This window comes from Leguminivora glycinivorella, chromosome 18 (genome assembly GCF_023078275.1).
Source record: "Leguminivora glycinivorella isolate SPB_JAAS2020 chromosome 18, LegGlyc_1.1, whole genome shotgun sequence".
NCBI lineage: Eukaryota > Metazoa > Arthropoda > Insecta > Lepidoptera > Tortricidae > Leguminivora > Leguminivora glycinivorella.
The window spans coordinates 1,387,999-1,414,455 of record NC_062988.1 but is presented as its reverse complement, the minus strand read 5'-3'; the positions used below and the strand labels follow the sequence as shown (position 1 = coordinate 1,414,455).

The following is a 26,457-nucleotide window of genomic DNA, read 5'->3' as shown; positions in this document are numbered from 1 at the left end:
ACCAGACGCTCCGCGATTTCTGTGAAGAACTTGACTTAGAGTCTACGCCAAAAGGTACAAAAAGGTATTCTTTGCCAATACTTTTGTATTTATTACGTTTCAAAATTTCGGCACTTTTTGCCGCTGTGCCCGCTTTTATCTTGGTCCGTTGGAGGTGGGGTGTGTAATGATTGGTATAACATTTTTTGGTATAGTAACATTTGATATAACAACATTTGATATATATTTAAAGGATATAATTACTCATTTGACATAATTAACATTTGGTATAACCACAAAATATCTACTTTTATTTTGTATAATCATTATTTCGTATAACACTTATTTATAATAACCGTTATATGGTATAACTATCTATTGATATACGACTAGTATAATATAACTAGCAAACAGTATAAAACTTTTTTGAAGGGATCACAGTTCTAACTTAATCTAACCTACTTTTCTGATAGCAGTACCTATGTTTAAGAGTCACAGTTCTAACCTATAACCTAACCTATTTTTCTGGTAGCAGCGCGTTGTGTGTAGGGGTCACAGTTCTAACCTAATTTACTTTTCTGGTAAGTGATGGATTTAATTTATTATATACATTTTTTTGTTATTCTAACTGTGCTTTAGAAAGAATTTGTGTTATACAATTTATTTATTATCGGAAATAAGCATTATACTCAAAGTATGATATAATAAATGTTATTCGAAAAAAATATCATTATAAGAATTATACAATTTGTTAGTATATTATTTGTTGTTATATGATTTAATAATTATATCAAATGAACGTTATAACGACTAAAAATATATCAAAAAAAATTATATCGATCGATACGCACCCCTTGCCATCATCTCTGATTATGTGGCCTAGATAGAATGTGGCCTTTTTATAAGCTTCGAAGTTAGATAATACTTCTAAGTACCTACTTAATCAATATCCGTGCATTATTCATCAGAGTGGAAGAATGTAGCACAAGGCAGGCCTTTAATCGGCTTTCAACTAAACATACGCATTAAAAATGCAGTAACAATAATGTAAAGTACTCATCAATATAATAACATTGAGTTCTTGCTTATATTTAAACTAAATGGGCCATTTTTTAGGGCTCCGTAGTCAACTTATAGTTTCGCCATGTCTGTCCGTCCGTCCGTCCGGATAATTTCAGTGACCATTAGCACTAGAAAGCTGAAATTTGGTACAAATGTGTATATCAATGACGCCGACAACGTGTGATATTCCGTTACCGCCATACACAATCTATGAAAAAATGGTAACGGAATGGGAAAAAGACGTTGGGACAGTTGGGTCACTTTTTCTACTATTAGAATTGAAAGAGCTCGAGATTCTGAATGGCAACCACATAAAAATTTCCACAACTTTGAATACAAAGGGCCCAAATAAAACATGCAAAGAATGACCAAACATCGATAGATATTGGATCGGATAGTGTGAAAACGCACTTAGTCATAACATTTGACTGTGTGATGTAGTGGATAGGCTAGCAAGTAGCTACCTGTAACAGAACTGCAATATTTAGTCACAATTCCGTTTTTTTTTTCAACCCCACAATTGCTAAGAGTGGCAATAAAACTTGATCAGGGGGCCGATTTTTGAGTCTCACGGCGTTCGAATTCAGAAAAATGTCACTGAAAATAATAGACAATTCACCGTTTTCAAACGGTATTTTAGTGACAGTGAGACTCAAAAATCGGCCCCCTGTTTCCCATTCAGGAATTTGCAGTACTGGCTTGAGTTTATTATTTGTGTATGTGTATGTGTGTATTGTAAGTGTATCATTTACGTGCGCGAATTGAAGTAATCCTGTGTCACTGTTGGCACATTGCTGGTAGTTTTACCATCTGCGTTCTCACATTATCCGATCCGATATTGGATGTACGAGTAGGACCGATATCCCATACATTTAAGCCTGCTAAATTTAAGATGGCTCTTTGATTTTTGCCTTTGAAATCCTTCCAACATGCGATACAGGATCGGATAATGTGAAAACGCACTATGACTCCTGGGTCGTCCGGAAGAGAGTCCTTCACCTCCAAACTCATACTACCAAACTGACTAAGTCGTCTAAAATCATGTCTCACATAGGACCAGAGTCAAGAAACTACCAGCAGAAATAAAAAATGCAGGCAGTACCCACCAATTTTTAAAAAAGTTAAGAATATGGCTCTTAGAATACTCCTTCTATGACATAAAAGAGTTCTTTGATCCATCAAATAACTTATATTAGAATAAAATAATAATTATGTATAAAATCAAATTAACAAATCTAAATGACATATCATATGTAATATAATCAATGAATGCATCTTTCAATTAAATATTAGAAATTATAATTAGACTGAAATTGTATTAATCTTAATTTAATTGCTGTTAAATAATTTTATTGATGAACGTGTAATATTTATAATTTGTATGTCTTTCCCATCACGGAACAATGGTATTCCGGACCTTTGGGAGGCGTGCGCGGGGCCGAAGCCAACACGTAGAGGCCCTTTCGACACTTTAATGAAATGTAAGGGGTACACCGAGCGGATGTTGCCCTTGCCCGTATCATGGGACACACGCAGAGGCAACACCCGCCAGGGTGTAAGGACTATTTGGGTGGATTTCAACATACTCGAAATTTGCCTAATTTTGGTGGATTTTTTTAGTTTTGTAATTTTTGTTGAAGTTATGTACTGATGTTACATAACTAATTATTACCAATGTTATGTATCAATGACCTTTCATTATAATAAGTAGTTTTAGAGAAATTACGATTTCAATGACATGGTCGCCACCAAAATTGGTCTACCCACAAAAATAAAAAATAAAATCAAAAATAAAGCCTTTTATTCATTTATCTATTATTTTCTACTTGAAATAATAAACTTTTAACGTGTAATAAATACCTTTCAAATAGAAACAAAAACGTTACTGCCCTCAATTTGTTCACCACCAAAATTTATGCAATTTTGGTGGAAAAGTATTACGACCCACCAAAATTAGATATTTTTGTGTGGGGCGGACCAATCCAGCAAGGTATGACACTTGTGTCATGTCTAAATGCAGGAACGAACCTGAATGGTCATGTTACGACACGTTTGTTCGTCTTGCTGCGTCTCGTTTAACCATAAAAATGATTTCAATACTTACCACCAAAATTGGTTCTTTCCCCCGGACAACTTTTGGTGCTCAGTTATAAGTGTCAGATTAAATAAATAAATAAATAAATAAATATTACAGGACATTCTTACACAGATTGACTGAGGCCCACGGTAAGCTCAAGAAGGCTTGTGTTGTGGGTACTCAGACAACGATATATATAATATACAAATACTTATATACATAGAAAACATCCATGACTCAGGAACAAATAATGATGAATGATTGTATAATAATATTGACTTATGTCATCTTAAAATATACTTAATGTAATAAAGAATGAACTTATGGCAAGTCTTCTTTATAGCTGCGGATTTACTGGATTTACCATAGCAATAATCCGCTAAAAACAGGCTCTGGACGCTACACCAAAATTAGAATTTCGATGGAAAATTATTTTTAAATAAATATACATAACACTTGTAACAATTTGCAATGTTGCCGAAGGTAGTATTTTAGGATAGGTTTTCATAAAAAAAATAAACACCCGGAAACAATTAGCCCACACAATGAATTTCAGCTCCGCCACAAAAAAATCACGCTGAGAAATTCACCCATTTGAGAGTTAATGGAATCTAAAATGAACTGGTCTATTTTGATGAAAGTGATGGACTAAATACTGCAGGGCTATGGAAAAAAAACCGGACGCCTGCCTAATAAAACGGTATCCAATTTTATTTCCGGCAGACGGTGACTCGTCCCCACAAGATGGGCCCCCACAAAAAGCGACATCCAAGATGGCTCAAGGGCAACACCGGTGTAAGAACTCAAGGGTGTCGAGAGGTGTACACCGCTTTCTGCCCAGTGGCTGTGAAGCCACTGCACCAACTCGCGTCTTATGCAAATTTTCACTTCCACCCCTGGGGCATGTAGCCCTAACGACTCCACTCTGGACGGCCAACCCAGGCAAGCCAGAGGTAGAGAGTACTGTCCCACCCACCCGCCTTACGGGTAACAAGACTCCCCAGGAGCACTCGGGTACGTGGGGTCGCTGTTCCCCAACAGCTCGCCACAAGCTGCCCTGCGTTGACTGATTGCACTGGTAAAACCAATGGGCGATGGGGTCGTCACATCCCTAATATTATTAATAAAATGTCTATGTCTATGTCTATGTCAATGGCCAATCTCCGGCCTAGTCGAAGTGCCATGCCCTTACGGGGCTTATGTATGAAACTTTTATTGTATAAGACCCAATGTACGGTCACGGACTTTTATTGTTGATCCACTTCTAGCTCAATTTATACTGGACATTGCAGAATTAAGCTATGACGTTTTATTTTATTTTATTTTCTTTATTGGGGAAAACAATAGACATAGGAAGGTCATACAGGTAAGAAGATATTGAAATACACAATAATAGGTACAACCTACATCCTGAGGCAATTCCCACTAAGATTTATAGCCAATAGTATCTGAGTGGCATTGTCATAGGGCAATGGTATACAATGATAGATCTTAATAGGCACTAAACTAAGATACACTAACAATATGATACTTAACGTTCCAGTATAAAATGAGCTAGAAGTGGATCAACAATTAAAGTCCGTGACTGTACTACATGAAAGCAAATAAATTACTTGATTACTTGATTATTGAGGGAGAGCGAGCTACGATACGCAAAGCGTAAGAGATTGTGTTGTTGAGCCGCGGTCCAGGGTTCAAATCCCGGTAAGGGCATTTATTTGTGTGATGAGCACATATATTTGTTCCTGAGTCATGGATGTTTTCTTTGTATATAAGTATGTATTTATCTATTTAAGTATGTATATCGTCGCCTAGCACCTATAGTACAAGCTTTGATTAGTTTGGGGCTAAGTTGATCTGTGTAAGGTGTCCCCAATATTTATTTATTTTATTTTATTGTAAAAAAATATATCATCTCCATTGTTATGTTGAATGAATAGAAAATTATAATGCAAAAATCAAAGATAAGAAATTCTATAACGTCACACAGACCCATGTTAAATTCCATGAATAATTAAACAGCTATTTAATTAAAATTCGATAAGAAAACACTCTAATATAAATTTACATTTGAATGTTTCCAATTAATATGATCAGAAGTAAAGTTCGATTCAGTGAAGTCCCATTGTAATCGAGCCCACCTTCCTGTCCATTCACTAGGGATTCCAATACGATCCGCCGAATCTGACTGGATCCAGCACATTTAAAGGGCTACCGGATCCGGAACAAAACACCGGATAAAAGTAACGAATAAATCAAATTACTGAATTAAATACTGCCGGATACATTCATGTATGTATTTATGTGTGTGTATTCTGGTAGCCCTTTAATGGCCACTTGCACCAACGAACCCGACCCGAGGGTTAACTCACCATTTTATATGGAATTTGACAGATGACAGCCCACTAATCCTGAGTTAAGTGGTCGGTGCAAGTGGGCCTAAATGTGCTTAAGGGAAACACCTAGACACGTTATGTTTTTAAAGCGACGCAAAGACGTATACGTCGATTTTGTAGTTTTTACATTACGATATTGTAATATTACACTTTTTACTACATAGTAACTTTTTTTTTTGTCAAAAAGTTCAAACATATAATATCAGGCAAAAACATACTTAAATAACGTACATGCATACGTATGTTTCATATCCATATCTCTTTTGAATCCAGACCAGCCGGATGCATATTACAGCCAAAATCCGTCCGGATTCGTCCGGATCGAAAATCAATCTGGTTTGCAATGCCTACCCTTCACAAAAGGCTCAAACGAACTTTATTACATCCACATGTTTTTAAAGCTATTTTAAACCGGACTTTTCTCGGTATCAAGTTTTTACTTGAAACATTTCTTTTAGGTATCATTGTTGATTAATCTGATCCTTTAGGTACCTACGAGTGCCATGAGTTTTTCACGTTTTAATAGTTACTTTTTTTCTTTTATACCACGAGGGTGGCAAACAGGTATACGGCCCACCTGATGGAAAGCAGTCACCGTAACCTATAGCCTGAAACTCAAGGGGTGTCACATGCGCGTTGCCGACCCATTAGAAACTTGTACACTCCTTTTTTTAAAAACTCCATACTATAGTTCATCGGGAATACCTCGGCAAAGTTCTCCTTCTACAGCCGGAGCGTCCGCGGGAGGAAATTCCTCTTAAAAGTCTTCCTTTCAAAGAACCATACCATAGACAGTTTTATTTTCATGTTTGCACTCAAAAGGCCGGCAACAGACAACCTTAAAAATTCATAATCTTAAAAAAAAATTAAGACTGGTCTGTTGCCGGCCAAACTGCATATTCAAAATGGTAGGTGGTCCACCTAGATAACTAAGATGACTGAAAGTAGGTATTTGTTGAATTTATAATTTTCTTTCAAAATAAGTGCTTGGTCGTAGAAAAAGTATTGTATGCAACGGTGTTTAACTGAGTCAAAAATTGCTCGTGGCGTCTTTATTAACAATTTTCGGCTTCGCCTCAAATTGTTACCCACGCCACTCACCTTTTTTGACCTCTTTTAACCACCAGTTGCATAAAATACTATTGAGTGTCTTTAGTAAAACGACGCAATTTGTCGGTTACCATTAAGGCGAGATTTACTTGTATCTTTATATGAATAAACTGAGAAAGCGGCTTTATAGCAATCGACAAAGTGGTACGTTTTCCCGTGCACACTCACATTTGTATCTCCGTTTAAAACTCTCGGGTCTTTCGAGCCCGGTCGTAATATTATAATAGTTATTTATTGTAGAAGGTGGCAAAGTTTCGAGAACAAACACATTTTAGACATGAGTGAAACACTGCACCACACCAACACGAGGAAAAAACTAAACTTAAGATGGATGTCCCGGGCTGTGTTGTCGACCAAGCACTAAAAGATGGCGTTACTGTGCACAATTTGCAAATTATCACCATTTTTTTCTAAAAGTCGAGTAAGTTTGCAAGACATGTTGGATGAGGCGAAGACAAATAAGATTCTACCAGCGAGCTTAACACTTGTATGAAATTAGTTTGAACTCTTATGGATTAAATGCAAATTCCCCATCCGTTTTTATTAGCCCCCGACGCAAAAACGACGGGGTGTTATAAGTTTGACGTGTCTGTCTGTCTGTTTGTCTGTCTGTCTGTGTGTGTGTCTGTCTGTGGCATCGTAGCTCCCGAACGGATGAACCGATTTTGATTTAGTTTTTTTATTTGAAAGCTGAGTTATTATTACTTTATTCATTAATGTGGTTATTCTGCTTACCTGTGTTGAGTCGGGGTGCGCGTCGGTCGCCGCCGCCAGAGTGGTCAACACCGTCGTCGCCAGCGCCCAGAGCCACAGCGCCGCTACACACCAACGCATCTGCAACAACATTGCAACGTCTCTATAAATACTTTGTACACAAATACCAATACGCACATTTCATACGACAGATCAATAAAAACCGGCCAAGTGTAGGGTTCCGTAGTTTTCCGTATTTTTCTCAAAAAGTACTGAACCTATCAAGTTCAAAACAATTTTCCTAGAAAGTCTTTATAAAGTTCTACTTTTGTGATTTTTTTCATATTTTTTAAACATATGGTTCAAAAGTTAGAGGGGGGACACACTTTTTTTCCTTTAGAAGCGATTATTTCCGAAAATATTAATATTATCAAAAAAACATTTCAGTAAACCCTTATTCATTTTTAAATACCTATCCAACAATATATCACACGTTCGGGTTGGAATGAACCCTAACAAAACATTTTTTTCCACTTTTTATTTTACTACTTTGTCGGCGTGATTGATATACGCATTGATACCAAATTTCAGCTTTCTAGTGCTAACGGTCACTGAGATTATCCGCGGACGGACGGACGGACGGACGGACAGACAGACATGGCGAAACTATAAGGGTTCCTAGTTGACTACGGAACCCTAAAAAGATGAAGAGATGAAGAGTGACATAGGCAAATTTTTGTCTCTTTTTAACCCCTCCACTTTCCTAAAATGGGGGGGGGGAGTTTGTATGGAGCGTTGAGCAATTTTCGAATTTAACGCCAGCGAAGCCGCGGGTAAAAGCTAGGTTTAGCCATGAACCTACAATTCTAAGGACGGATAACTCCGAAGAAAAACTTGTGATTCCATCATCCACATTGATAGCTTTGTCTATGACCTCATCCACTAATCTCCCGTCAGTCGGATCGAGGTGTCCGTGGCGAAAACATCTCCAGAAAAATAAGAAAATATGCCTACATCCGTTGTCAAATTGTGTAAAAATGACAACAATCGAAAAAAAAAAAATACGGAGCAACTTTTCATGCGTAATTTAATACTTTATCACGTTATCATGCGTAAAATCATTAAATCACAATATTAATTAATGTTCATAATCGTAAACCAACAAACTGCAAAACAAGAGTGTGACCAGTATTTTTTTAAAATAGTGTTTGCACACGGCGCACTGAGTCATTATTATTTATTAAAAACAAGATATTTCTAAGTTTCAAGTAAAATAATTAATTTTTGATAAATTAAGTGAAGAATTGATTTTCTTTTGACCTGAATTATAATTATTTTGATTTTAAATCGTGTTTGCACATCGCAAACCGTCTGCTATTACTGGCTTGAAAGGTCGCCACCAAGCCATAAAATAAAATTAAAAAAAAAAAACGTCCGCCATTGTTGGGTCACAGCCGGTCTTCAGTGAGACTCCCTCTGTTCTATTACTACTCTGTGGGTTTAGCATGAAGATGCCAAGGCATCTCCTGTTTCCATGATAAACTCGACGGAAAGTACCTTAATATTGCATTGTCACCAAATTTATGTACTTATGTCTGTATTTCAGAGTCGTGTCGGAAAGTGGTCGGGTGTAATCTAATTTAGCCCTTTTAGTCGACGTCATTAGACGTCGTCACGTGAGCGTTAACTATCTACACTTTAATTGAAACACCGTACGAAAGGGTAACTTTACTAAGTCTTGTCCCGAAACATAAGGTACAGCGGGGCCAATCTCGACTGGGGGGCAAATGTAACTGGTCCATTTTTTTTCATGTTTTACAATGTTTGCATTATTAAATAGAGTGTCCACCGGTTTTATATGGTAGGCGCATTCAGCGGATACATGTAGAACTCAAAAAAATGGATCAGTTACAATGGCACCCCCGTCAAGATTTGCCCCACTGTACCTTATTTTATTTATTTAAATTGGCTTACAATATGCACTTTAGGTTTAGGCTTACAGCCATAATCTTAGTTATTTAAAACATCAGAAAAGTTATTGGTGCAATTAACAATATTGTTTGTAAAGTACATTGAATAGTAAAATAATAGATTTATATATATAGGCATAGCATAGGTAGGTATTTACAAACCAAAGTACACTGCAAGTTTATGAAAAAGCCCTTAAGAACTGATCTATTAATAGGCCGTTGATAAGATGTACGAGTTTATTTAACTACTACATACTTTTTAACTGAAATAGATACCGTACACTAAAGAAAAAGCGATCAAGCCCACTGGTGGCGAAGCCGGGAATCGAAACCGGGTCTCCAGCTAACGCGGCTGACGTGATAAACCGCCACACCACCTCGACCGCCCTCTTCTTTGCTTTTTCTTTAGTGTATGGTATCTATTTCAGTTTATAATTTATATATAGTAGTGTTACTACTTAAAAAAACAAATAAAAAAATATTTAATGAAATAATTTGATTTGTTCCCTACATCGGTACTACCTACTTAATTCGCGATGCAACTCGCACGCTCTAAAATTTAGGTGCAGCGAGCTACACTGAAAATAACAAATCAAAAGAAACTTTATAAATTTCAAATGGCACTTCAGTAGCAAGTTGTAAGCATGTTGGTGGAATTCTACTTTTGATTTCTTGATTCTAGGCGACGCCAAGTTTGGTATTAGGGTATGCTTCTCGTATTTTACAAACTGCATGCATTATAAGTTGGGCAGGATTGTGCATGCATTCTAGAGGTATGTGTCGTCTGTCTTGTGAGGTTAGATTTTGATGCAACAGAGTAGAAATAAAGTCCCTAAAGATTTCCGGTTGATTTTTTAAATTTGCAAAATTGTGTTCTATATAATCATAAATATTGTTAAAACTGTGACTGACTACCTGCCTAAAATAAATAAATAAAAAATATATTATAGGAGACTTATACACAGATTGACTGAGTCCCACGGTAAGCTCAAGAAGACTTATAATGTACCTAGATAATATTACACTATAGGGGAAAATGCAAAGAACCATCTCAAGTGGCAGAAAACAGGGGATGCCTTGGTCCAACAGTGGGTCACGATTATAGGCTATTAAAAAAATAACACTTTAAATCTTTCATTAATTTTTCCAAGCTATGGGACGTTTACATTTCATTTCAAAAGTAAATACGTATGTAAAAGGTACAGCCATTTTACCTATTAAGATGAGACAAGAGTGCCTATTCCATAGGTACATATATATTTATGAATATCAGTAAAATACAATTTCACACTTTAAGCCTCCTACAACAACCATTGAATCTACCTCTTACAGTAAGCGACTTGTCTCTGAAAATATCATCAAAGTCTTGGTCGCCATCTTTGATTCCATGTCTCGTCCCCTGAAGTCTACTTATTTGTGGTGCCAGAGAGCTGTCAACCACATCTTAAAAATAAAGGCTACGAGAACGTGCAAATGTCAGGTAACACCACGTATGAATGGTCGCTACAGCGCATTGGGTCAGAAAGTACACTTGACAAAGCAAAAAGATTGTTGAAAAGACGATAAAATGCATTCATTTGACTAAAACCAAAGAGGATCGAGTATTATAGAGAGTTACTGTCGAAGTAAAATGTGTACCTAATCACCGTACATAGACTGCCATCTTCTGAAGCAGACTTGAAACTTTTGAACCTCATTTTTGACAATTTGGCCCATATGCTTAGCTTGATATGTGTTAAAATATCAAATATTAATATTAGCTCCATCTAGTCGAGCGTCCCCCAAAGGTGTAACGCCATCTAGGCCACCGTACCTTTTTCTGTGTGGTTCTGGGGTACGTTTTTTTCTTAGACTTTATCTGTCTATACGTACTTACATAAGCCGTTGCTAAAACAAAAGACTGATATTGTAAAATATTAGGTTTAATAATTTTGATACCATCGTCACTCATAAGTGATAACGCAAGGAGGATGATATATCATCAATCATGACCCCCTATCCTATCGTGGGTATCGTAGAAGTCGACTATGGGACATGGGTTCAACTGTGGCGTAGTAGGCGACAGGCTTGCTGTGTAATATTACAAGTCGTTTTGTGAACCCCTAAAGTAAGATTCTCACTGTTGGGAATACAAGCGTTAGTTTATGTATGTGTAGGTATATGCAACATTGAGTTTAGAAATATCTGAAACTTGAAAATGAGCCCGCTGTACGTTGCGCTGTGGCATCGATCGGGGGATAGGTCAAGTGACGATATACCCCATGCCCTATAAATATTGACGGCGGCTGATTGAGCCGGCTTTGGTCTAAATATGGCGCGCCTTTTATACTTATACCAAGTGTCGATGCACTGGTTAGCGGGGCATGTCCGTTATACTGTTGAGAAATTTTTATGATATAGGAGATGGGCATTTTTGCGATACAAAAACTTTGTTTCAAAAATAGGTCAACTGTGCGTTTCTCCAGAAACTTCCTGCCTCGCACAGCTAAATTGTGGAATGAATTGTGGTATTTCCGGACCGATACGACCTTCAAACATTCAAGAAAAGAGCGTACACCCATCTTAAAGGCCGGCAACGCACCTCCAACACTTCTGGTGTTTCGGGTTTCCATGGGCGGCAGTGATCGCTTACCATCAGACGACCCGTCTGCTCGTTTGCCTCCTATCCCATAAAAAAGGTCAACTAAATGTTTTTCCTACTCAGAGCCCTAGATTATGAGTCTTTTCGATCCATTTCGTTACCATTTTCCATACGTGTCGTGCAGCGGTTCAAAAAGCGGAGAATATGCAAAATAATAGAATTTAGGACAAGTTTTTGTCTCTTGTTTCATGTTCTAGATTGAAAGGGCTCGTGATTCTGAGTAAGAAAAACATATAATTTACTTACTTTAGAAAACATACTTTTGGTAAAGGATTTCTTCCTCGAAAATGCCGAGATAGAGTGGAATGATCCTTTAAATAAAAATCACCTTCGGCCTTGGAAACATGCAATAGACGAGTTGATACATACGAGTAGTAGTAAAAGTGCCAGTACTCGATATTATTCTAGAAGATGCCACTTTCAATATTAAGTCACTAGCTTTTTCCCGCGGCATCGCTCGCGTTAAAGTTGAGAACTACGGAATGCTCCATACAAAATTCCAACCCCCATTTTCGAGAAGTGAGGGTTTAGAAAGAGACAAAAAGTTGCCTATGTCACTCTCCATCCCTTCAACTATCTCCACTTTAAAAATCATGTCAATCCGTCACTCCGTTTTGCCGTGAAAGACGGACAAACAAACAGACAACACACTTTCCCATTTATAATATTAGTATGGAAGTATGGATTGTCAAAAGTGACAGAAGGGCGTCAACGATTTGGGATTATCCTCTAGAACACGAGTACTTTTAAGTTCAGCCTTTAACACCAATTTTTGACATTTAGAATAATTTGGAATAATGTAAAAGTCGTAATAAATGACATTTATTATATCGAATTTAACAGCGTCCTTAAACGGTTACCTACTAGAACCAACAACTACAAACATTTATCGTGATTTTTACCCTATATTTACCCACCAAAAGCGGGTAAGCTATGAGCTATCGGAGACAGAAACATAAGATAGTCTTTCCCTGATGAGATGAACTATAAATCGCTCTCTCTTCCCTCTTTTATTTACACGGGAGCGACTATCTTATGTTCTTTTCTATCACCATCTCATCAGTTCGCTTTTGGCGGAACCAGTGCCATAGAGTTATATATTCTAAATCGTTCAAGAGTGAACAGGCATCTTCTGGGCCAGCTCACTCCATCGTAGGCCACGTCTTTGCCTTTGGCTAGTCTGTGGTCAAGAGTAAGCCCATTTATAATTAAAAAAAAACTCATGGTATAGACACCTTGACGACAGACAGAAATAATTACAATATCAAAAATGCTATAAATAGGTATACTCAACTCAAAGGCCTTGACCTTGCTAATAACTAGGATAATATTTATAGACACAAGACTTAATAAAGTCCCTATTAAAATAAAACCCTCGGTGGACAAATCCAGTGGGTTTTCAAACGCTTCCGTTATCGGAAGAGGATCAACTCCCTTCTAATTAAAGAGATTTATTAAAGGGCGCCATGTTGGCTACCGGAAACTACAACATCAATGGATCTAGCTAAGTCGGAATCTGTGAGGCTAAGTTCATCTCTTTTTATGAAAATCATCACGTTTACTCAGTGACACGGTGAGTGTAGTGTGTTTGGATTGGATAGACCAACGAGTGTGAACGCGACCAGTGGTAACGCTGAGAGTGAACGCAGCTGACGCGCGCGAATGAGGGTAGATCGCGCGCTGTCTACGCAAGTTTGAAATCCACCCGCCGTCTTCAGTTTCCCGTGATCATGATGCATGCAACTGCGTCAAAATATCGGGACCTCAATAAAAATCAAAAAAGTAATCACGGTTTATATCCCGGTCAATATAAGTCTTATGAAACTAACCGTGAATCATATAAAAGTTTTAAAACTCTCATCATCATCCTCCTTGCGTTATCCCATTCGCCGCGTGAGAGCCTGGGGTCCGACAACTTATCCCAAGATTTGGCGTTTGGCGTAGACACTAGTTTTACGAAAGAGACTGCTATTTGACCTTCCAACCTGAAGGGTAACAAGGCCTTATTGGGATCTCTTTTTATGAAAATGTCGACCCAATTTTTTTTCAGAAAGCAAAAGTACAACACTTATTTAAATTAGTTGACGTAGTCTTTTTTCGATTTTTTCTCATTTTGACTGTTAAGCAGGTAAAAAGTACAAAAAAAAAATCAGCCTAACTTTCTTTAAGAGAAATAAAACTATGGAAACGGATTAAATCGCGTATAATGAATTTACAATTCATCCCGACGTTGCAGCATTCATGGTCAATGGGTGACTGAGAAAAAATTACAATGTGCAAGAGCTACCCACATACAAGAAATACATATTAACGAACCATGACCATAAATAATATAGATTTTTAATGCAGATCCACCCACTATTAATAAATGTAATGGTAAATTTACCATTACTGTGTCCTGTATTGTGTTGTTTCTTTAAGAGCTCAAAAAGACGCATCTGAGAACTTCATCCTGGACGAAGTCCTTTTAAAATAAGTCAGTATCTTGAAGTGATTTCACCTGCCAATGTTTACAATCCGCGATAATATTGCTTCGATTGTGTTCGGAGTTGCAAAGATAATATGACTCCGTATAAGATAAATGAAGTTTGAGAAAAAAACTTAAATGGGAAACATCAAGGAAAATGTGTGCTTGTTCAAATGGAGACCGAAGGACCTTTAGTTGATTGAGTCTGTACCTACGGAATAGTACAAGTACAGAAGGTCCACTGCTTTGATGTTTACGAAATGCCGCCTTTTTATTTAAAAAGGCATTTGCCTACAAAATTCTTACAAAGAAACGAGCCGCACGTGCGCAGCGTCCGACGCCAGGATTGCCTATGGATTAAAATGAATTAATACTGAGATGAAATGTTGTCTTGGGTACTTGCTAGGTATATATACAGAATTTATATATTTTGTTTAATTTCCAACATCACAAGCCTTATTGAACTTTTCCATGGGACTAAATCAATAGTAGATGTAGAATGTCCTATGGTATTTATTTTATTCATGATGTATGGGTTAGCACATTGTTACTGGTGAATTCTCAATATAACTTGAGACTCCAGTGCCGTTACAAGATGTAATAGTCTGTCGGTAGATGGCGCTAGACGTCACCCCAAGACGTGTGTACAAAAGGATAGGCATGGAAAGATTTGCGAAGTCCGGCGTGGCTTCCGTAGCTCAATTGGTAAGAGCATTGCACGGATTGCAAAAATGGTGCGGGTTCAAGTCCCGCCGGAAGCGTAAATTTTTCCATTTTTTCCTTTAATATAAAAATGTTCATGATGTCTATTTAACTAATCATTATTAGACATTTCACACGCGGGCATATGTATATCTCCATACATTCCTCGACTTTTCTCCTTCCGAACAGACTCTAGTCGGTTAGATGACGATACGATTATATTATTATTTAAAAATTTAAATACATATCAGGTTAAGAATACGAGTCAATGAAAAAGTTTTTCGGTGACATATTTCACGAAACGAAGCGCTGGTAGCCGTGCGGTAAGTGCGTGCGACTTTCGGTCCGGAGGTCGCGGGTTCGAACCCCGGCTCGCACCAATGAGTTTTTCAGAACTTATGTGCAAAATGTAATTTGATATTCGCCAGTCGCTTTTCGGTGAAGGAAAACATCGTGAGGAAACCGGACTAATTCCAATAATGTCTAGTTACCCTTCGGGTTGGAAGTTCAGATGGCAGTTGCTTTAGTAAAACCAGTGCCTACGCCAAATCTTGGGATTAGTTGTCAAAACCCCAGGTTCCCATGAGCCGTGGCAAATGCCGGGATAACGCAAGGAGGATGATGATGATGATATTTCAGCCAGCTCTTCGGTCACCAGTTAGGTACCTCAAGCAGAAGCTTCGCGATTTATGTGAAAAACTTGTTCGCGCTGGGACCTCATGGACCGAGAGTTTCAACGCCAAAAGGTACAAAATGGTACTCTTATATAAGTATATCAACTTATTTAACTTGGATATTCTCTTATGTCCATTCTCTTTGGCAGCGGCGTCCGATTTGAGTAGAGGTGCAGATGAGATGAGACACCGGGGAGGTGCACTTGCAGATTGGTTTGTGCACATAAGTGCACTGTTCTTGAGATTTACTATCGTTATAGAAGCAAAATGTATCGCTGTTTGATGTTTGTTGAGACACGGCCGAAATTCGTTTTATTTACATCTACGAACTCTGGCAGTTTTAATATTATTAAAATACATTAGAGAACAGATAATAAATAATAAACACTAAACGCTAAACCTTATTTAAATAGTCCTACTTAGTCAAACAGCCCACCCCGCATAGCTCAAATAGCCGACGCAAAGGTGCCCATCACGCTTGCTGAGTTTTCGCGCTGAACCGCGATGGGCAACCTTTGCGTTGTAATACTTGTAATTTAATAGGCTCGTACGTTTTAGAGTACTTGGCCAGTTTTTATATACATATTTAACTTTTATCAGATAAATTTGTTTTTTATCATGCAGAAACGTCTGCGAGCGATATTACATATTTTTAAATGAAAGGAAAAATTCACACCTGTGAATTTTTCCTTTAATTTAATAATTTTTAAGAAAAAAAAACCGTCGCCTTTTGGGTTCTGGTGAAAGCTACTTGCGAATGTTGGATTATGTAGAAATGTGTAAGTATTTTTTAAAACTGCTTTTACCTAATGCTTTAATTATTAGATGGCAACACAAATGAATATACGTATAACGTTAAGGTTTGAGGAGTTTCCTCAATTCCTCATGAATCCGATTATATTATAAGAAATCGAAGCTTGACAAACATTGACTTCAAACATAACTAAATAAATGTCACTGTTCTGAACTTAAATGCATGTTTTTCTTACAAAAATACCAAAGTCACTATGAGTGTGCCGTTCAGGCTTGAGGAGTTTGGTTCTGGCCATCATCAGCAGTTCCACTGCACCAAATGTCACTGTTCTGGACGAAAGTGCATGCTGTTCTTATAAAAATACCAAAGTCACTATAAGCGTGCCGTTCAGATTTGAGGAGTTCGGTTCTGACCATCATCAGAAATTCCACTGCACCAAATGTCACTGTTCTGGACGAAAGTGCATGCTGTTCTTATAAAAATGGCAAAGTCACTATAAGCGTGCCGTTCAGATTTGAGGAGTTTGGTTCTGGCCATCATCAGTAGTTCCACTGCACCAAATGTCAGTGTTCTGGACGAAAGTGCATGCTGTTCTTATAAAAATACCAAAGTCACTGTAAGCGTGCCGTTCAGATTTGAGGAGTTCGGTTCTGACCATCATCAGCAGTTCCACTGCACCAAATGTCACTGTTCCGTACCTAAATGCATGCTGTTCCTTTAAAAACACAAAAATCACCATATGTATGCCTTTCAGATTTGAGGAGTTCCCTCGATTTCTCCAGGATCCCATCATCAGAACTGGGTTCTGAGAAAAATGGGACCAATCTGTATGCATATACATTCAATCAAAAAAAAATTTTTCAAAATCGGTCTAGTAACGACGGAGATATCGAGGAACAAACATAAAAAAAAAAAAAAAAAAAAAAAAAAAAAAAAAACATACAGACGACTTGATAACCGTCCTTCTTGAGATATGAGGCGACGGTTAAAAATATGTTTTTTCAGATAGTTACTATTTGCAGTGTCTATGAGGAAAAAGGTCTACATTCAACATTAATATTATAGGAAATTATTTTGATCGCTTATTATTATTATCATAGATTGAGTAAATCCCACAGTAAGCTCAAGACGGCTTGTGACTATTTAAGTACATACTTAAACAACGATATACATAAATGCTTAAATACATAGAAAACATTCATTGCTAAGTAACGAATATTTGTATGTAATGTGTGATCATAATACAAATAAATGCTCTCACAGGAATTCGAACCCAGGACCATACGCTTAGCAGGCAGGGTCACTTACCCATTCAAAGAAGTAGTCACGTTGAAATAAAACATAATATATTTGTAAAACTTTTTTTTAACTTTTATTCTATTTTTCTGCTTTGCTTTACACCAAAAGATGTCAACTCAATTTATTGTCTTTTCTTATAAAATACTAAATTCTGGCCAGATTTCTTCAACAGACACCGACCTATTAAATAAACGGTGTAATTTGGCGCTCAATAAAATCCAGACTGGCTGATCCTTTCAATAATTGAAGTCGTTTGGACCGATAGTGGTCTCTGTCCAATAAATTATGGTACTTGGACATCTTTCGAATAGCCCCAGAGCCTAACGGTTGAATGTAATGGAGCGACCAAAAGGCTAAACTAAACGGATTATGAGAATATGGTCTGAGGTCAAACAATATGCTTACGTCTTCCAAAATTGAGAATGAAATAGATTCAGCTCTTCGGTTAAGTGCTGAATTACCTATTTTAACCCCTCAACTGCCTTGTTCCAGATCTGTTCCAGACAATTTAAACTATAAGTAACCGATTTAAGGTTATCAATTCAGTAGCAAATTTTTGACAACGGCGTTCCAGGGGTTAAACCACATTTGAAATCATTTCAATTCCTTAGACACACCGAAGTGTAGATGATTTTCTGATAAGCGAGAAAAGAACTTACAAACAATATTTATTTAAGAATCTACTTATAGGTATCATCATTGGTCACTGCATCCCTGACGGATGATTTTTGCAACGTCGTATTAGGAGCGATTGAGCCGACCAACGCATTTCCGTCTATGAATGTACAAGCCTATCGCTGCTCGACACTTCTTGCCGCATAAGTCGCATATGTGATTATGTTGAGTCTCTGAAGACGAACCAAGGTTCTATGACGCTTATTTCTCCTATAAATCCTAGGTATAATCTTTTTCCTAGGTATAATAGGTAGGCTTAGGTATAGGTAGGCTTTTGCTTTGTGGTTCGAATTAATATCCATATACTTTTTGGTCTAAGTACCTATATAAATATATATTTTATGAGTATTTGTTTATTTATTATTATATTATTATATATGTATATATTGGTGTATTAATGTAATTGTATATGTATATATTTGTTACCATGTGTATACAAAATTTGCATTTAATTCTTTTAGTGGTTGTACATTTTTGAATTCGTCACTCATCGTTAATTCGCTTCTACTCATTTCCTCAAAGGTTGACTGGAAGAGATCCCATTAAGGGATAAGTCCGTCTACATTGTATATTACTGACTCTGTAACTGTGTCTCTTTTGTTTCCTTTATGTACAATAAAGCTTATACATACATACATACATACATATATAATCATATTATACCTAGGAAAAGGTATCTAGTTGTAGGTGTCCATAGGTTACGGTGGCCGCTTTCCATCAGGCGGACCGTATACCTGTTTGCCACCGACGTGGTATAAAAAAAGTGATGCACGCAGAGGGCACCCGCCATGGCGCAAGGATTTAAATGGATTATATATCAATATTTTTCTAATTTATTTTTTTTAGGTTTCCCTACTTTAACAGGAACAAAGAACTCCATTATTAAGGTGGTTTAGCCGGTTGTCGGCCAGTTTTGCAAAACTTCGTATTCAAATGGTTTTTCTGAACAATGTATTCGACAAATCTTTGTCCTTTGCAGATTTTTAGACTTACCACATATTACACTTGCCATTTTTATATTAAAACGAGTTATAAGTAACAACGTTTTGTTTATATAATTGAGAATATGAAAAAGTACCTATTTAGCCCGTTGTCGGCCACTTCGTCTGGTTCTCGGCCCCTTGTTAATCTAGTTGTCGGCCACAGCTATTAATGTTTGAAAATGAGTCTTAAATCACAAGCAATAAGATTTATTTTGAATAAAACAATACAAATTCAATGTTATAATGCATTACAAGTAATATAATAAGAGCCGTTAAAGGAAATTCTTATGTAGGTTACGATATACTAAAAAATAAATAATTTGTAACATCGTATAAATTAGGAGGTATGATAGGCACACAAAAAATAGCCAATTTCATATTAAACAGGATGGATCTATAGTGAAATCAATGTAATTAATAATATACAGGCCATACAATCAATACTTTGATGTGGAGCCCAACAGAATTTATTTTCTTCCAAGATTCCGGAACTTAATAGACTTTACTTGGTTTACTTACAAAATTGCCTAGGCCGAAAACCAACTGTCTATAATCCCGTTCTCGGCCGCCAAATGCAAAATAAATTAAAGCACATTTTAACCAAGTTTTTGTTAGTAAACATGCGGCCGGCTGTTAAATATAAGAAAGACGATGATAGACTGTCTTAAGTCGTATTTTGGGTTCTTTTTTCTTTTAGCTTTCATTTAATGGACAAAATAATCGATTAAAAGTGACGTGTCTCCAGCCCGTTCTCGGCCGGGAGGCCGACAACTAAATTATATCAGTGTGAAATCGCATTTAGTCACCCGACCACCTAATTTTATTGACTTATATTAAATATTGCGCACATTAAAATTAAAATAATATTAATTCAACTCATCCTCAAAGCACATTATCCCTTAATAATATCCTTATACTCACGGAAATAATATTTTACCCACCTTGAAAAAAATGTTCAATCTAAATTTTTTTTTACAATTTGAGCAATATCTACACTGTCTAAATTGCTTTGAGCCTTTGACGAGCCAATAAAAATGTCATCAAGCAAACAACTTAAGGATATGTCAAAGACAACTCAATTTATCTGATTACCTAACTTTTTTCAATAAACACAGTACATTTGACAAGTTATTTCAATTTTAATACGTAGTGGCCGACAACCAGAGGTGGCCGGATAACCGGCTAAACTACCCTATGTCCTTTTTATATTTTTCAAGATTGGGTGGAGGAACCGAAATGAAATTAATATACTCAGTTCTTAAACAAAATAAAATAGGTACCTAATTGAAATCGAATTGAGTATTTAGTTTATGGAGCTGTGAAGAATCACACTCGAATTCAGACAAAAATATCTAATTTGATTAATATATTGCGTTTGGCGACATAATTATTATTTTGAGTCATGTGGAGACCCATCACCAGGCAGGCAGGCATAAGCCTACTCGTAGTGTTGTGTTCCGGCCGGTGAGTAAGGCTACCAGAGCTCAACGAGGGTGCGGTGTGCTGGCGACGGAAGGAACTACGCGACTAATTTCTTCTGTCTATTGTCCTTTGAGTCGTCGGCAACCCGAACCCTTCTAATGAGTTGGCAACGCGCATGTGACAGTCATTGAGTTGCAGGAGTCCCTAGGTTACGGTGAACGCTTGCCATTAGGCGGACCGTATGCTTGTTTGCCACCGACGTAGTATAAAAAAAGAGTGCTCGCGCACTTTGTGTTGTTTAAATATTTAAATGTGTTTCACCAAAGATAATAAAATCTATAAGATCAAATTAATGCCTACATATTATTTTATCACTTGGTCATACTCGTATGTAAGCTCAGCTACATTATAGAACATCTTCATCCTCCTTGCGTTATCCTTTCACTCGCCGCGGCTCATGTCCGCTTTGACAACGAATCCCAAGATTTGCCATAGGCACTAGTTTTTACGAAAGCGACTGCCATCTGACCTTCCAACCCGAAGGGTAATTAGGCCTTATTGGAATGAGTCTGGTTTCCTCACGATGTTTTCCTTCACCGAAAAGCACTGGCAAATATCAAATGACATTTCGCACATAAGTTCCGAAAAACTCATTGGTACGAGCCGGGGTTCGAACACGCGACCTCCGGATTAAAAGTCGCACGTGCTTACCAACGGTGTCAACAACGAGTTTTGAATGATTCACGATTGATTGATTCACGGTTATTTTCATTAGACTTATATTGACCATATAGAAATATCGGGAGCTCGACAAAAATCAAAAAGGCAATCACGGTCTATATCCCGGTCAATATAAGGTCTAAGGTGTCAACAAAGTTTCAACCGACATACCTACAGAGACAACTTGTTACCGAGTAACTTCAAGCAGACTTGTCTCCGATACAGCGGTGGACGCTGACAGAGGATCGGAGAGTTAATGGAAATAATGGAGCCTATTATTTGGCATCTTGGCTTGTCGTTCACATCGTCTTGGTTGGAAGTGACCAATTTAGGCTTGGTCCCTGTTTTATTGCGGCTAAATGGCTAGCCAAAGTGCGGTTGTAGTATTTTGCCAATCTCACGTCATTGCCGAAAAAATTTTTGATGTAGTATTTAATAATAGGTTGTCAATTAAACTCCGACTTTAGTTAAGAAATGAAATTGTTAACATTCCCTAGTCAAGTGTTGATTTTAATTGAGCGCTATCAATAGGATTCTTGACATCCTGAGATTTTGACGTTAGATATTTTTAGGACATTCTTACACAGATTGATTGAGTCCCACGTTAAGCTCAAGAAGCCTTGTGTTGTACTCGGACGATTAATATACATATATGTATTTGATCGCCATTGTGGTGTGGTAGAAGTAACTGAACGCGACTGTACTGTAATCGAACGTTTTCTAAGCAATATGAACAGGACTGTTTACGTACACTGGTCAAAAAGAGAAATAAAAAAACAAAGTGTGATGTAAAGCTGCATTTTTGGTATGTTATTTGGGGTCCTTGGGGGAATGTAGGACTATATTTTGCAAGCAAAAAAATGGTGTGCTAACTTCGTAATTTAAAAAAAAAAGTAAAAAAATCAGATTTTTTTTGGTTTTTGCCGTTTTATTAAAAAACTATGCATTTTTGGTCAAAAGTTGCTTTGTAATGTTGAAAGCGCATTAAATTCCAAACAGTTTGACATCTTTTTTATCGATGTCCGTCAAATATTTTTTGAGATATGAAGCGTCAAAAAAAGAGCATTTTTCCCCTTTCTATGAAAATATTCGTTTTGCTAATATTTTGAGACAGATATCAGCAAAACAGGCTATTACATAAAAATGTAGAAAATTTCACTAGCTTTCATTTAAGACCAAAAGAGTGCCAGTATAAAATAGGATTATATCATAAGTCTAGTATAACTGGATCAGAAATAATCGGTGGATGGTAATGGCCAAATGGGATAGTTTACATATATTTACAGGAGGCGTAGCGGAGAACGAATTATTATTATTTGGGGGCTGTTCAAGTATTACTCAGACACATATTTGCGTATATCAAATCAACATTTATTTAGTAAGTTAAGTTTACGGTCAGAAAGACCTCAGGCTCGCCGCTTGGCGGAAAAAAATATTTACGAGTAGAAAACTCTCATTAATTGAATCAGATTGTTCCGAAATTGTTCTTGTACGGACTGGTTTTTAAAGCATAACTGAGGGTCAATAACATCGATGCAATCTCACGAGCGTTGTCGTGGACGTGCCCGAATCATAGTATTCTCCGTTTAACGAAATATCAGTACATAGTATGTGTTGTATTGCACGCGCAGGTCTCTCACCGCCGCGCAGGTGTAGTCGGACCATAACTCGACAGTGTACACGCTTGTACAAAAACTGAGGAACAGCTGTCTTTTTACGCTGTCACTACATTTGGCGAATCTTCTAGCCAACATGTTTGCCCTTACTGCGGTGGCTCGCCTCTGCCTTTCTATGTCCTCCTGGCCCCTATTTCATATCGGTGACAGGCGCGACAATTGTCACAAAATATTACATATGTAGGATTATTGGTTTCACCACACTGACAGGTACGACAATTGTAGAATACAATTGTCACGACTAACCATAGGGACAAATGTATCAAATCATTAATAGTTGTTTACTTAAATGGCAATAAGATTTTTTTTTTAATGGATAATTTTATGTTAATTGGCTGACTATAAATGCTTTTGTTAAGTTTGATAAAACTATTTATTACCTAAATCTTCTCCCACCATCAAGGAATTAGCTCAACGTTTGAATAAAACGGGTGTGTATGACAAAGATTAGAAATATCTAAGATATATAGGTACCTAACTTGGCACCATAGTAAGTATTGAATAAGTTTGAATTATTAATTATTAAGATATTTATATGAAATTATTTCTTATAAACGTGAATAAAAGAATAATAAAAGCTTTTAAAAAGTAAAAACATTGACCATTACTACAATAACAAATAAAACAAATTAAAAATATTCTAAACTAATAGTTAAAATGTTTAACTAAACTAAAAATATTTCAATTTGGAATTCGGTGTAAACGAAGGTACGTCGTTCATTTAAAAACGCTTAAATTAATTTGAGGGTGTTTGTATAAAATGATATTGATTATATAGCTATTTAGGTTTAGGAACATAGGTATTTAGTATTTCTTATGATACATAAGTTTAAAAACACGTATAATAATACATACAACGCAGAGAAATCTCAAAAATATGCCTAATTTATTAATGTTACGAAGGGATTAATAGTGTTTACTAACAGCAACTTGTAACAGTTGTAACTAATCATCGGTAGGCGTTATGCCCTTGTAATAAGGATTACGAATGTACAACTAAAATAAATTGAGGTATTGGTATTTTACTACAAATTTAATTTAATATTTTCGTAGCGTTATTTAAACTTATGTCGACGGCGAAGTAACATGAACTCCTAACTAAGTATGAAAACCTAAGTATATAGTTAAGAATTACTGTCACTATACTACTCGCATGGACAGCCATCTTGAATTACGCGTATGTCAACCACAAATTACTACAATTGTCACACAATTCGACACAGCTTAAACCTCATGTCGAGATTCACCGACAATTCTACAAATATGTCGCCTAGAAATAATAAATATTGTTTCACAACATAATTGTAATACATACAATTGTAGCAGAATGCCTGTCATGTTTGTATGCAATTCTATAGAAAATATTTTATAAAATTGTAATATGTCACCTGTCATCGACAATTGTCGCTCGACATATGTCACTGACAATTGTAGCTTTTTTGAAACAGGGGCCTGGTCTTTTAAACTGGAAAACAAGATGTGGCCAAGATATTTGACTTCGTGTACTCTCCGCAATTGAACTCCATCAAGCAAAAGAGGTGGTACATGTGTGGGCATATGTGCTGCCTCCATGAGCATAAATTCAGACTTGTCCGGATTGTATCTCATGTTATGCTGGCTGGCGTATCTCTCGCATTCTGCAAGTAACTTACGCATAGCTCCCACAGATGGTGCTAGTAGGACCATATCGTCTGCATATGCGATGTGATTTATCATTTGCCCATTGATGGAGCAGCCAACCTCGGTACTGGTCAAAACCTGCGACAGCCCATCAATGTACACGCTGAAGAGAGTCGGAGACATACTGCCTCCTTGTCTCACGCCACAGTTTAGCCCGCTGGCTGTGGACAGAGTTGACTTCCATCTTACTACGTTCTTCTGCTGGGAATACCACTTCTCCAATATCTTAGTAATTGGCGTGGGCGCTTTCCGTTCCCGTAGTTTATTCCACAGCAATTGGTGGTCAAATACAACTCAAGTGGACTTTCTATCACTACAGGAGTTGTGCCATCAAGATGCAGAACCAGGAAAATGTAACTAATTCTGTTTTATTTTTCTAATTTCCTAAACTTCAAAATTTTACTGTATTTTATTTCTTCATTAGTAATAGTCAAATCGATGCAAAGTTAGCTTAGACGATTTTTTCAGATAAACGGATATCAAAGAAAGTAATATCGAATAGATAGCACTTTCAACCTAAAACTTTTAGCGTCAACTATTTTAACTTAACCAATCTACCAGACTCTTGGCTTCTCTATTTATAGATTTTTTTTTGTTTACCAAAGTAACTATTCGTCAGTAGACCTTTATTTGCACTGAAACTAAAGCAAAATAAATTTTATACAATGTTATATTGCAATATATATCATATCATGAAGTATGTTGCAGATATTTGTCTAAAAATATTGGCAAAACGCTACATTTTATAAATGCGTCAAAAATTAACCTTTTTTGACGTTTCATATCTCGAAAACTATTTAACCGAAATTGATTTAATGCGCTTTCAACATTACAAAGCAATTTTTGACCAAAAACGCATATTTTTTTAATAAAAAAATAAAAACCAAAAAAAGTCCGATTTTTTTACTTTTTTTTTTAAATTACGAAGTTAGCACACTTTTTTTTTGCTTGCAAAATATAGTCTTACATTCCCCCAAGGACTCCAAATAACATACCAAAAATCCAGCTTTACATCACACATTGTTTTTTTAGCCGATTTTCATGTAAGATTTGACCGGTGTAAAGAGGATTACCCTCGTCCCGTCCGCCGCAGACACTTGATACATCAAATTACCACAGCTTACAACAGCGTGCGTAGCCGAGTGCATAAACGCTCACTAAACGCTCACGAAACGAAACGCTCGTAAATATCTACCTCTATCGCTCTTGAGTATTGGCGCGACAGAGCCAGACTACCCTTCGCGGAGTTTCGTTTTCGTTTCGCGTCGTAGAAATGCCATTCGGCTACGGGGCCAGATACCTCACTTGTAATTCAATCGACCGACAGTGGCATGAATGGCAAATGTGAAATTGCCGCCAATGGTATTGTGCGGTACGGTAATTGATTACTAGCGGGCGTTTTTTTTTATATCACGTCGGTGGCAAACAGGTATACATACGGTCCGCTCGTTTGCTCGATTTGTCTAAGACTAAAGTT

At 36.9% G+C, this 26,457-nt stretch overlaps 1 protein-coding gene across 2 annotated transcripts in view; it reads right to left on the bottom strand.

The window, feature by feature from the left end:
- Positions 1 to 26,457, bottom strand: part of LOC125235733 (prothoracicostatic peptide-like) — a 316,691-nt gene that overhangs the window by 55,563 nt on the left and 234,671 nt on the right. For both annotated transcript variants that reach the window (XM_048142307.1, XM_048142309.1), the window contains exon 2: positions 7,360 to 7,458. In XM_048142307.1, coding sequence (XP_047998264.1) covers positions 7,360 to 7,458 — 99 coding nt within the window. The remainder of the gene's footprint in view (positions 1 to 7,359; positions 7,459 to 26,457) is intronic.